This window comes from Bombyx mandarina, chromosome A1, assembly GCF_030267445.1.
Source record: "Bombyx mandarina strain Sakado chromosome A1, ASM3026744v2".
NCBI classification, from domain to species: domain Eukaryota; kingdom Metazoa; phylum Arthropoda; class Insecta; order Lepidoptera; family Bombycidae; genus Bombyx; species Bombyx mandarina.
The window spans coordinates 4,864,699-4,879,140 of NC_143234.1; the positions used below are offsets into that span (position 1 = coordinate 4,864,699).

Consider the following 14,442-nt stretch of genomic DNA (forward strand, 5'->3'; position numbering starts at 1 on the left):
TTTGAAATTTGGCGGCACACAAAAGTGCCGCGGAACAGTGGTTGAGAATCACTGCGCTACCTACTGAGAAGATCCGTCGAGAAACTCAGTGGGCTAAATTTTACTGAGGATTGTGCCGAATATTGAAGCCTGTATTTATCACAATTCAAAACATTTCCCCTGCGACGCAGTCATGCTTTCCGGTTTGAAGGGCGTTACAACTTTTATATAATCCAATACAGACTTCGACTTCATGTCTTAAGACAGGTCGTAAAATTCCTACTGTGTAATTTATGAGCTTCAATGTCCACTAAACCCGAGGTGAGCCATGAGCTCGTTCATTAACTCTAGTTTTTATTTGAATACTAGCTGACCCGGCAGACTTCGTAGTGCCTCAATCGATAAATAAAAGACCTAAACTTATAATAAACTTAAAACAAACAAAAGGAATCCGACGGGGTACACATCAAAGGAAAAACAAAACTGTTATTTTGATTTAATTTCGAGCATTTTCATATTTATCTACCTTCTAAGCCTTCTCTGGACTTCTACAAATAATTCAAGACCAAAATTAGCCAAATCGGTCCAGCCGTTCTCTAGTATTAGCGAGACTAACGAACAGCAATTCATTTTTATATATATCGATGATTACACCATGATATTCTACAATCGTATCGCGGACGACAAGTGAATCTAAATTAAAATTACGCGACTTGTCCATAGGCATCTTCAATATCAGGCAGATCACGATCTCAACTTTTTTTGTTATTGCCATTGTAGGCAGACGAGCATACGGCCCACCTGATGGTGAGTGGTTACCGTCGCCCATGGACTTCAGCAATGCCAGTGTCAGAGCCAATCTGCTTGGCCATATAAAGAAATGAATAAAAAAATACGCCGAATTTACATAAATAATTTTGTTTTTACAAATCGGCCGAACTATGCCCGCGCTTGTAACAGACATGCGCAGAATCTTATCAGTTACACATAGTTTAGCTTGACCCGGACCACGGAGAACGGGTACATTACCAACTCGAACCGTTCTTAGACTAGCCGCGTCGTACATCCGAACTTCTCACGGGATTTCGAACTAAAATGTGATTCATCGGTAGCGAGTGCATTAAAAGTTTTTAAGTGTATTATTAAGTGCAAAATGAAGTTCATAGTGATTTTTACGTTTTTATTTTCGACCGTCAATGGTGAGTAAGCGTCTGGTTATTTCTTGAACATTTGTTTAAATATTGTAATTGTTGTCAACGTTTGTAACAGTAATGAGTACATTAGAATATTCGATAATTCAATTTTAAATCATGTGCTCTGTTAGGTTGAAGAGAAACGCGGTGGTTATCTATTTAAAGGAATTAAGCCCCCCAAATAAGTGTTTAAATTTTTTTTCTGGCAAACTAAGTTCTTTATACATTTAATTAAACTAGAGGTCCCGTAGTAGTCGAAATTCGACTATAATTAATTGGAATTGTAAGTTTGTACACTATTATGATTGTATTTTATACTTCTATAGGTAATCACAAATTTCGCCAAGACTACACTAAATAATATTAACAAAGACGAACAATATTTAATCTCAATTTGACAACAGACGTCAAGAACAAAAGTTTGACAATAAATAGTATGCATGCGTGTGTGCGTCAAATACATGATATGTAGTTGTATAATGTTTTCTTTATTGATTTAATGTATCTTTTATGCATTATTTAAAAAAAATATTAGCATTGTGCACTTCTTCTCTATATTCTCTATAAGTGTGGAAAATTTCATACTCCTCCGTCCGCGCAATTTTCGTAGAAAGGGATACAAAGTTTTTGCTTCACGTATAAATATATAGATTTATTGCGGTAAGCTAATTAAAGTTAATGAAACTATCAGCGTTATTATTTTGACTATTCTTATTTATTTTATTTCTAATGGTCTAACTACTGTGCGTTTGCCGAATCCAATAGATAACCGCGAATCTAGATTTCTTCGAAAGTTAATAATGTTATTTGTATGTTTAAGCAAATAAGAATATAGGTCAAGGCTTAATGTGTCAATTATTAATATGGAAATGTAAGACATCATTGTAAAATGACACAGACTTTAGAAGAAATACAAGTAGACCACGAAACAATAAGAACGGCGGTCCTCATAGCATTTGACTATATGGAGGACGAATTTGTGAAATGAATTAATTTAAGAAATATAGTTAATGTAAAATCTGTGTGATATTGAGTTAAACCTTTATCAATTTTATGACACACATGGGATTCCAATACAACTGAAATGGTATTCAAAACAAGAAAACAAAAGATAGAAATTAAAATTTTAAAAGGAGTTATTAAATCACTTCTTTCTTATCAATCTGCATGAAATAAAAAAAATAACAATAATATTAAATTAATAGAAAATTATTTACAAAAGTCGTAATCTTTAATAACAATATGTGTGCACGAAATTGTTCACATTAAGCTTTAATAACTTCCCAATGGTTATCTTGTAGATAAAATAGCCCGATTCGCTAGTTTCGATTCACATACGTATTTATGAGGTCGAAGCCTTATTGGAATTGAATTTTTTGGTTAGATTTGTAGACGAGATTACGACTAACCTAGTATTAAATGGTTTCCGGAGCCCAAAGACATCAACGACGTAAATACCACCACCCATTATGAGACATGAGTTCTAAGTCTCGTTTTACGTAAGTACAACCGATTCACGGTAGAAATAGACGGAGTGGTAGTACCTAACTACGCCATCTAGGCATAGATGCAGCATATATACTTAGTCTGGCCATAAATACTGTTACAATTAAAAATAAAAAAAATTATATTGCAAATAACATTTATTACTTTTACAGTGTGTTAGCTTAATACATAAATATAAAACAATTTAAAGTATAAAAAGCTTATTCGAAGTAGTCTCCATTGGCTGCAATACAGTCTTTTAAACGTTGAGGCCAGTTATCAATAGAAGCACGCACTCTTTCCATGGGAAAAATTTTCACTACCAATCGTAAGGATTGTTTTAGGGACTCCAAATTATCATGGCGTTTAGAGCAAGCCGTACTCTCTAAAACTGACCATAAATCATAATCCAGCGGATTAAGATCGGGACTAGACGACGGCCAGTATTCATCAGTCAGAAGTCGTCGTGGCCTAACGGATAAGACGTCCGGTGCATTCGTGTTGAGCGATGCACCGGTGTTCGAATCCCGCAGGTGGGTACCAATTTTTCTAATGAAATACGTACTCAACAAATGTTCACGATTGATTTCCACGGTGAAGGAATAACATCGTGTAATAAAAATGAAACCCGCAAAATTATAATTTGCGTAATAGGTACCACCACCTTGCCTATTTCTGCCGTGAAGCAGTAATGCGTTTCGGTTTGAAGGGTGGGGCAGCCGTTGTAACTATAATGGAGACCTTAGAACTTATATCTCAAGATGGGTGGCGCATTTACGTTGTAGATGTCTATGGGCTCCAGTAACCACTTAACACCAGGTGGGCTGTGAGCTCGTCCACTCATCTAAGCAATAAAAAAAAAAAAAAAAGTTCTGATGAAGTCTGAAACGTTCGTTTCCAACCAAGACTGCGTAGATCGAGCTTTATGACCTGGCGCCGAGTCTTGCTAGAAGGACCATTCTTGATTATTGAACATAGTGTTGTTAAGGGGCTTTACTACCTTCTCCAGAATGGTGTCTTGATACACTTATGCCGATGCTTTGATACCTTTTTCACAAAAGTATGTTTCAGTCACTCCTTCATAGCTAAAATACCCCATCAAACCATCACTGAAGTCAGATAGTGCCCACGTTGCACTCTGTCGACTAATTGGGAAGCTTCCTTAGAGCTTTGAGCATAAATACGGTAATTTTTTTTGTTAAAATGTTGCTCAAGTGTAAAAATTTTCTCATCCGTAAACAAAATTTTTCTATAACCTCCCTTTGGGTACCGCTTCAGTAGTTGTTTCGATTTTACCACCCTATTCTCTTTTAAATTATCAGTTAAGAAATGACCAGTACGTCTCTTATAGGCTGCAAGGCCTAAGTCATCTTTTAAAATACGCGACATGGTTCTAGGTGCTATCTTCATCTCTCGAGATGAAATCTTTTGCTTTCGGACAGGATTTCTTCGAATTCTTTCCCTTACTGCTTTGACCACCATTTTCGTACGGACACGACGTGGACGGCCAGATCTTTTTCTGTCACAAACAGAGGAGGTCTCATTGCACCTATTAATAGCCCGGTACACAAACATTTTACTAATACCAAGCGTATGGAGAGTTTTAAAAATTGCATTTGGCTCCATACCTACTTTTCGTAATGCAATCACAGCGGTTCGGTTCTCTTTATCACCCCACTCCATTTTAATATCGCAAAATATTGTACAATGTATTGGCGCCAAAATGAAAAAACTCAATGAGCAATCATATAAAAATGACAGATCCAAATTCAAATGTAATATTTTGTTTATTTTTAATTGTAACAGTATTTATGGCTAGACTAAGTATACATATATGCATACATGCAGCCATCATACATAATATTACATACTACCAGTATGTATGTATGATGGCTGCCTCATTCCCAACTGAAACGCATGACTGCTTCGCGGTAGAAATTAATAAGAAAGCGGTTTCTCCCCGTGCGAGCCTACAATACGCCCTACGAACCCTAATTAACTATAGATTATGAGTAAATTAACCCACAGACACAGCCCACTGAGTTTCTCGCCGGATCTTCTCAGTGAGCCGCGTTTCTGATCCGGTGGTAGATTCTGGGAAGCATGGCTCTTGCTAGGGTTCGTGTTAGCAACGTCATCAGGTTTAAGCCCCGTGAGCTCACTGACTAGTTAGGTTACGCTGACATAGCCTCTCTAGGCTATCAGCTTAGGTAATGCGCTTCGGTTTTGAAGGATGGAGCAGCCGCTACAACTATAATTTGATCTTTGAGTTCGTATGTCAAGGTGGGTGGCGGCATTTACGTTGTAGATGTCTCTGGGCTCCGGTAACCACTTAACACCAGGTGGGCTGTGAGCTCGTCCACCCAACTATGCAATATAAGAAAATCCTACCTGTGCACGTGCTAACTACGTATTTCCGTAGAATAATTAGTACCTGTTTTCGTACCTATTATTTTTAAATTCAACTTGATTATACTAAAAGTTGAGCAGCGTATAAATTGTGTTCTTGAATGTGAGAATCAATAACGCTTTATTTGAAAAGTTGCGGTTATATATTTCAATTACTCTATTTAAAAAATTACGACTTTATTATGTTCGTTGTCTAATTATGTTCAAGTATATTATTAAGTATTAGATGAATATCAAAGGCACACAACTTCAATTAAATTTATCTTTAAACTGTAACGTGTTTGCTAATAAATTGTTTATATTTATTTGTATATTTACATCCGGCATGACGTTACCGCGGATAACCCGGCGAGTTGAACCCGTAGTAATTCGAAGTATCACATGTCAATTAATCTTACGTTTGATGCACTAGAAACGTTGCGATCAATGGGGCGTCAGCATTCATTATTTTAATTCCGAAAAGTCTGAAGTTCCGTCAGCATATATAACAGATTAAATATTGTATTATCAGGGCCGTATTGATGTGAACGTGAAGTCTGTTTACGGCTCTTAGTCTCAAAAGCAAATTACGTCGTTTAAAGTTACAATAACTATTTTTTCGTCTGCAAATTCACAGTTGGTTCTCTGGTTGATAATTGTCCTTCCTGGTTGAGTTCTTGTGACTGTTCATCCTTCGTGGACAACCTCAAAAGACCTCTGAGCGCGCAGTAATTCTCTTATCATAATAAAAAAACGAATAATTATCATCAGCGGACACACGCACGCTTACGCGATCATCTAGATTAGGGGCTCCGAAACTTATTTTGTCTACTGCCCACATTGAGAATAAATAATTTTTAGTACCTCATTTTTTCACCTACTTAAAAACCACTATCGTGAGAGCTCAGTCGGTATCTAAGAGTCCTCTTGGATGAAATTACAAATCGTCACCCAAGCCTCTACACAACGCCCCTTTTTTTTCTGGGTCTCTTACCGCCCCCCTTTAGGCCTGCAGCGCCCACAAGGGGGCGTTATCGCCCACTTTGGGAAAGGCTGATCTAGATATTGCAGCTATATTTTCTTAACTAAGTCGCAGTGTTAAAGTTCTAGCTTAAGTTCTTGAGACCTCTTAAAATTGAGAATCTTTGATGTTGGTCTTCGTAATTTACTTCACACCACGTTAATCAAAGTGCGTTTATCGATATATTAAAAAATAAACGTACGTACGTAAAAAAATATAAATATAAAAAATAATTGCATGTGTGTTTATACTTAAGACTTTCCTGAATCATACATCCGATTGTGATAAAACTTGCTACAGTTGCGGTTGGCACTGTGGGAAAGGTTTCTGTTATAACGCCATTAATGAACGACAGGTGGCGCGCGAGTAGTTTTAACAAATCTCTGTTTTTCATATAATTAGGGACAATTAAGCGTTACCGGGTTTCACTAGAAGACCCATTGACTGAAACTCAATATCTGTTTCGTTCCTTGTGTTCCTAAGCCATTGATTCAATTGTAATAAAACTCGATATAGTTGTTATTGGATATTCAGGGTCAAGAACAATCACAGAGCTTTCAATAATATATAAAATACTAGCTGATCCGGCAGACTTCGTAGTGCCTCAATCGATAAATAAAAGACTTGTATAAAATAAACTTAAAACAAACAAAAGGAATCAGACGGGGTACACATCAAAGGAAAAACAAAACTGTTATTTTGATTTAATTTCGAGCATTTTCATATTTATCTACCTTCTAAGCTTTCTCTGGACTTCTACAAATAATTCAAGACCAAAATTAGCCAAATCGGTCCAGCCGTTCTCGAGTTTCAGCGAGACTAACGAACAGCAATTTATTTTTATATATATAAATAATAATGTGTAAATTATTCTAGGCTTAAGAGACACTCTGAAATCTCCAAACGCTTGAAGGAAGCTATACGTGATGCTAAGGCTGGCTGGTACTTTGCACAGAGTGTGAGTTTGGCTGTCCAATGAGGTAACGCAGCCAGTATCTTGGGAACTGTGCCTCCTTTAAGCGCATTGGAAGATTTGCTCTACTGTATAAATTGATTTATGTTAAATAATTTTGATTTGTTAGATTATTAAAAAAAAATTTAAGAGACACTTGTCTGTTGGTTTTGTTTTTTTTCAATTTCCAAGTATTTTCTGTTCAATTGATCCTTGCGTGGTTAATTAGGTAGATGTGAATGAAAGAGCTATTTCCATTAACAGTATTGTTTTCCTCAGTATAGAGATACATTTTGTTTCCACCCGGGCACAGCTCGACAATAAGCCGCAAAATGTTAAAATCATTATAACCTGTTTTGTTGCGTCCCAAATTAAACGGTGTACGCGGTAATCTGTTTCTAAACGAGTGTGGGCTTATTAAAATTTTCATTAGGCTCCGTCCGGGGATATTTTCTAGCCGAGCGAAATACGCCACGAGGAGCTCTGAATTATGAATTTCTTATGCCTCTTCTCAGATAATGTTGAATGATATGTTATTATGACTATTTTTAGGGGGCTTGAAAATACGCTAGGTAGTCAAGTAGGTCAAGTTTCACATATTTCGCGTGCCCCCTAGGCGCGGACTCTTCGTATGAGGTTCAGCCCCCTACCCGAAAAAAAAGGGTAGCAATCACAGTATATTGTCTTCGGTAACCACTTAACGTTTAATATAGGCTGTTTTGTTTTTGTTCCCAATATTAAGATTAACTGGAGGGAAGATAAGATAGCTTCATTTTTTTTAATTGCCTCGATGGCTGGACGACCTCACAGCCCAACTGGTGTTAAGTGGTTATCGGAGCCCATGGACATCTACAACGTAAATGCGCCACCCACCTTGTGATATATGTTCTAAGATCTCAAGTATAGTTACAGCGGCTGCTCCACCCTTCAAACAGAACCGCATTACTGTTTCACCGCAGCAATAGGCAGGGTGGTGGTACCTACCCGCGCGGACTCACAAGAGGTCCTACCACCAGTAATTACGAAAATTATAATTTTGCGGGTTTCAATTTTGATTACACGACGTTATTCCTTCACCGTGGAACTCAATCGTTAACATTACCATGAATGCACATATAATACAGTTGAGAAGTTAGTCGACGTGCTGTTTACGCAGACTCGAATCGTCGTGGCCTAAATGGTACGATGCCCGGTACATTCGTATCGAGAGACGCGACTGTGTGGGGTTCGAATCCCGAAGGCCGGTACCAATTTTCGTAAGAAATATGTACTTAGCATAATGTACTTAGCGAATCATTTCGACGATTTACGAATAGGATCGTGTAATAAAAATAAAACCCGCCAAATTATAATTTGGGTGGTTACTGGTGGTACGATATCTTATGATATCGTATAGGTTAGGTTAGGTTAGCCCCGCCTAGTTCTGCCGCAAAACATTATTCAGTTTTGATTTGAAGACCGGGTTTGTACTGTAAATCTGAGACTTATAATTCATGTTTCAAGGTGTGTTGATGTCTATGAGCTCTATCTAAACTCTAAGCAAAAAAATGCTCGGAAAACTGCTTTGAAACCGTTTTCACCAAATAAAATTCGTCTTCAATCGTTAATGAAGAATTAGAATTGAATAGAATGGTAATAAAAATTATATCCCGTAGTATCATTTTGTAGTGATGATCCCATTCTACCATTTGGGCAATAAGATCCAGCAAGAATTGAGTTCAGTGCCTATTTATTTGAATATGCAATTTTGAAAAGGGCACATCTCTGAAAATAGAAAATGTTCAGAAAATGAAAAAAACTGATTATTTTCTAAAGCAGTGTAAAATTTAAAATATTAACTTTTGAGATATATTTTAGTGTTAATTAGCAACTGAAAATTACTGGAATTATTATAAAATGGGTGTAGGTAAGCCTCAAAACTAGATGTATATGAAAAAACGTATTTGACAAAATATGCGACATGTGCCCTTTTCAAAATTGCATATTCATTTAAAGGTCTTATTTAAAATATTTAGTTAATAACGCATGGATCAAATCCCATAATATAAGTTATTCAAATAGAACACAAGTGTGAAAATATTAAGATAAATAATGTTTGTGTTATGTAAATGATATGATTACTAATATATCTTTGCATCTAGTGTGTTCGGGTCACGGTATTATCAAGTGCCGTATTATTAGTATATTGATTTCGCAGAGCGAAAGATTGTTGTAATTAATGTGTTTAATCAAATATAGTTTTATGACACAAATATATATTGCTATTTTGGGTTTTCGTTAGCTTTTTCAAAGCATACGAAACTTTAAAAAACTCTATTTAAGACGTATATTGTTATTTAAGGAAGTATTTTCGATAAAGGCATGTATGTATATCATAGCATCGTGATACACCGAGAAAGAGCGGAATAGTAACATGGTGCCCTGAGGAATTGTTTGAGATGATACCATCATCTCGTTTTTACCGTCGCACCGCCCGCTATCGGAGTAGAGTTCATCCATACTACCTGGAGCCACTGCGTTAATCCACAGTGCGTTTCCAGAGATATTTTTGCCACGTACCATCCGACTTTGGAATGAGCTCCCCTCCACGGTGTTTCCCGATCTCTTATGACATGTCCTTCTTCAAACGAGGCTTGTGGAGAGTACTTAACGGTAGGCCGCGGTTTGGCTCTGCCCCTGGCATTACTGAAGTCCATGGGCGACGGTAACCACTCATCATTAGGTGGGCCGTATGCTCGACTGCCTACAAGGGCAATAAAAGAAAAAAGGTAAATTATGTTACCTGAAAAATATCAAGCACTCTTGATAACGAAGATTGAAGACAAAAAGCTAATTTTATTAGAATTTATCTATCTATATATATAAAAATGAATTGCTGTTCGTTAGTCTCACTAAAACTCGAGAACGGCTGGACCGATTTGGCTAATTTTGGTCTTGAATTGTTTGTGGAAGTCCAGAGAAGGTTTAAAAGGTAGATAAATATGAAAACGCTCGGAATTAAATAAAAATAACAATTTTGTTTTCCCTTTGATGTGTCTCCCGTCGGACGGATTCCTTGTGTTTTAAGTTTATTTTATACAAAAGTTTAGGTCTTTTATTTATCAATTCAGGCACTACGAATTCTGCCGGGTCGGCTAGTTATATATAATAAGCAAAAAGCATTTTTATTTACGAGACATCTTCTACGTAGGTGTATTTTCATTAATGCCAATATCGAAACATCAAACCATGTCGGCTCCTGCAAATGAGCAATTTAATAGCGCTATTGAAACGAGTATTAATAGAAGTTGTTTAATATTCAAGCAACTTGCTTACGTATTGATTTCGGATAAGACCTAAATATTTTTGTATTAATACTTTAGCTAATTTACGAAATGTAGCTTAGTTAGTTAGTTAATTCGTCGTAATAGCGTCGGGCATTCGATCAACGTGTTCTCCCTGTGATGGTGTATGGGGCCGAGACATGGACGCTCACAAGGCAAATTATGACCAAAATGCAAGTCACGCAAAGAGCCATGGAATGGGCTATGTTAGGCATTTCTATACGGGATAGAATGCGCAATACCGAAATCCGCAGAAGAACTGGTTTGACTGACATAGCCAAAGTGATTGCTCGGAAAAGTGGATGTGGGCCGGTCAAATATGCCGTCGCACTGACAATCGGTGGGGCACAAAAGTACTGAAGTGGAGTCATCGTTCTGGACGTCGTAACGTGGGCAGACAGCCAACGAGGTGGACTGATGACCTGGTCAAAGTGCAAAGGCAAGAAGACCGAAGAGAATGGGGTGCATTCGAAGAGACCTTCACTCAGCATTAGGTGGACACGGGTTGAGTTAGTTAAAGCAATAGCAATAGCAATAAAATAAAAAAAATAAAGTTATTAGTAGCCTAGAGATCCCCGTGCTTGTGATATATTGTTTTTCCTTATTCGTATTATCATTAGCACATTTTGCATGCCTTTTTATTCATTCCAATAACTATCTCTACTTTAAATAATTATATCGATTTATTAAATTACTACTTTTTTTAACTAAATTCCTTAAATAGTAGCCTGCTTTAGGTTTGGTCTGTTCAGGTGGAAGTATGTCTTTGATATTAAACCAACTTTATGAACTCGAAATTTAAATTCTGAAGATAGCTCAGAATCGGATGTCAATGCATGTAAAAGCTTAGAAAAGGCCAAAGATAAAAAAGAAAACCTTTTTAATAATTATAAGAACCCAAAGAATTATTATTTACCGCTATGTGAAAAACTGAGGTATAAATGTGATTTCTTTTTAAAATCAACTCCATATATGAAGTCGTCGTGGCCTAAAGGATAAGACGTCCGGTGCATTCGTATATAGCGATGCACCGGTGTTCGAATCCCGCAGGCGGGTACCAATTTTTCTAATGAAATACGTCCTTCACAATTGTTCACGATTGACTTCCACGGTGAAGGAATAACATCGTGTAATAAAAATGAAACCCGCAAAAATTATAATTTGCGTAATTACTGGTGGTAGGACCTCTTGTGAATCCGCACGGGAAGGTACCACCGCCCCGCCTATTCCTGCCGTGAAGCAGTAATGCGTTTCGGTTTGAAGGGTGGGGCAGCCGTTGTAACTATACTGAGACCTTAGAACTTATATCTCAAGGTGTGTGGCGCATTTACGTTGTAGTTGTCTATGGGTTCCAGTAACCACTTAACACCAGGTGGGCTGTGAGCTCGTCCACACATCTAGGCAATAAAAAATATATATATATATCTTGTAGCAAACTTATTGGATCTCCAATAAGTTCTCGACTTTTTTACGAACCATGTCAAAGTTGATAAGTGATAACACGCCCACGCAGTTTGGCTCGTGACGAGTGTGCTTAAAAGAATTGAATGATGTCTGGTTTATCGCAATTGATCTTAACTAGTAGGAAAATTTTCTACTTGAATTTTATAGTCTATATTTTTAATATTCAACTACATTTACGATTGACAATTTGATCTCACATTTTTTATTTATATTAAAAAAAAAACTAAAAAAATACGTTTTTATAGAAAATCCAACTAAAAAATAGAAAAAAAATTTAACAAATTTGATTTAAAAATAGTTTAAGAAAAAACGATTTCATTCTAAAAATCGTAGGGTGCATGGTATCAGTAGTTATAAATATTTAATGATGATTTTTTTTACTTATTTTCATAGCTTTATCATCGGAAGAGACATTGGCAGTGACAGATTCATGTTGCACCCACGCGGAAGGCGCTGCGTTGCTGTCCACGGACTGTTCAGCTATTCAGCCGCCTGAAGACATAGATGCTGAGCAATTGCCTACCTGTATAACGGCGCTAAAGGCATGCTGCGAGAAACAGCATAAGTAGGTGCCCTAAACACGTCATTACGGATCCTCCGGATCCATTAACGGTGCTTTTAGGCACCATAAGCACAGGTCACCGACTTCGTCGAACCCGTCGCTTGCGACGAAGGGCTCGACGAGTGAATTAGCACATAGACACAGCCCACTGAGTTTCTCGTCGGATCTTCTCAGTGAGTCGCGTTTCCGATCCGGTAGTAGATTCTGCGAAGCACTGCTCTTACTAGGGCTAGTATTGGCAAATTCTCTCAGGTTGAGCCCGTGAGCTCACCTACCCATCCGGGCGTAGCTGGAATAGCCTCTTAGGCTAACAAAATTGTGTTTTGTAACATTTTACTGACTATCACTAATGCGTAATGTGTACTTTTATGCTTAATATGTCGCCTTTATCATTTGTCATCATATAACTATTTCGAATACATCCTTTACAACTTTTGTGTTCATGAACTGACCGTAAAAAATATTTTAATGCCTAAAACTAGCGCAAACCAGAGAAAATACTTGAACAATAATGTGATTCAAATAATGTCATGTCTGTATTTTAATTACGGTAAACTATTTCCAGGGAAAAGGACGAATGCTCTGCCGGGGTAAAGTTGGCGAGTTCGAAGAGATGTAACAGCATCGCTACCAACATCGGACAGGTACGTACCTGAAGCTTATTGAAATTGTATTTTTAGGTTTATATCTATAGATTTCATGTCAATGTTATGTTTTTCTTTTCTTTTCATGGTTTTAACACAAGAACTTGGTGTTGTATCATATGTGCTATGGGTAATGCTTCGAGAAATTATATAAGATTATTCCCATTAAGAATAATAATACTTTAGGTAGGGTTGCCCTAAAGTAGACCGAAGATTTGTTGAAGGTTTCTGGAAACAGCTGCATGCAGAACCAGTCATTGCCGTATTGGCATTTACATTAGTAGAAGCTTATATGCGGCAGTGGATGTTGTAGATAATCAGGATCCCGAATAAGTAATCTTTCGCGCTCTTCCACCACATTCGTCATCGGAGCAGAATTCAACCTTACTAACTAGAATCGCTGGTATTCCACAGTGCAATTCCGCAGCTCATTTTTGGCATATATTATCCGCCTGGAAGGAACTCTCCTTAACCTTAGGTTTAGCTATCTTTCTTCAAATGAGGCTTAAAAGAATATTTTTCAATAGAAAGAGGTTTTTTGTTAGCCACTTAGGACCGTGAGAAGCACAACCGTATGCTTTACTGACATCGATGGCCGCAAAAAGGAACCACGTTTTGTTGAAATTATCGCTAGCTCGTACAGGTTTTTTGACGGGTTTTTTTTTAATTGGCGTGAGACACCCTATCGTAATAGCATTATGTGTTGTTATATGATTGAGCCTATATGATTGAGGTTGCTATATGATTGAGCCTTATGAGCAGTGTTTAAGAGCAGACCAACACCGATCTTTCTTGAAAATAAAAGGCTAATGACTGAAATTGATGAAGCTCTTAAGACAAGTAATAAGTTTCAGCCATTATTACAATGAAAGCATCATAGAGACTTCTTTAAGTCTTCTTTAAGTAATAACACTGCTTACTGCCACCTGTCGTTCTCTGACGTCACCTGTGTGTTCTCTGACGTCAATTAAAACTTATTTTGCAGGCCTGCTGTGAGGAGTGTTCTATTGGTCGCACCATTGGAAAGACTCAAGGATTGGAAGGTTGCGGTACGCCAGTTAATGAGGAGTACAATAGTCCATCGACGATTCTACGCAAGAAAGCTTTTCATCAGTGTTGTTCGGTAAATTGTTTTAGTAATTTATTTTGCTGACTCCTAATCATAAATAGGCTTTATCATTCCCTCTCCGCTTTTGTCAAAATTTAATGTACCTATTTTTACGATATAATCTTGTGTTTGTTAATTTAATCTTTTTAATTGCCGACATTTGAGTTTTCGCGGCCACAGACAACTTACTTGTTCGTCAACATTTGAATATAATGTTAGCTGCCGTCTATTTTGATGTAAAAAATATATCTTGACATCTGTATTTCTTTGCACACAGAAGCAACTTATTCACAAGTCATTATCAGAATGTGAACTTTATGAAA

At 37.2% G+C, this 14,442-nt stretch overlaps 1 protein-coding gene across 1 annotated transcript in view; it reads left to right on the forward strand.

The window, feature by feature from the left end:
- Nucleotides 1-934: 934 nt before the first annotated feature.
- The window catches only part of LOC114239576 (uncharacterized), a 32,176-nt gene continuing 18,668 nt past the window's right edge, over nucleotides 935-14,442 (forward strand). Inside the window, exons 1-4 of the mRNA XM_089739440.1 lie at nucleotides 935-1,178; nucleotides 12,199-12,370; nucleotides 12,933-13,011; nucleotides 13,997-14,134. Of these exons, the coding sequence (XP_089595566.1) occupies nucleotides 1,133-1,178; nucleotides 12,199-12,370; nucleotides 12,933-13,011; nucleotides 13,997-14,134 (435 nt within the window). The 5' untranslated portion in view covers nucleotides 935-1,132. The remainder of the gene's footprint in view (nucleotides 1,179-12,198; nucleotides 12,371-12,932; nucleotides 13,012-13,996; nucleotides 14,135-14,442) is intronic.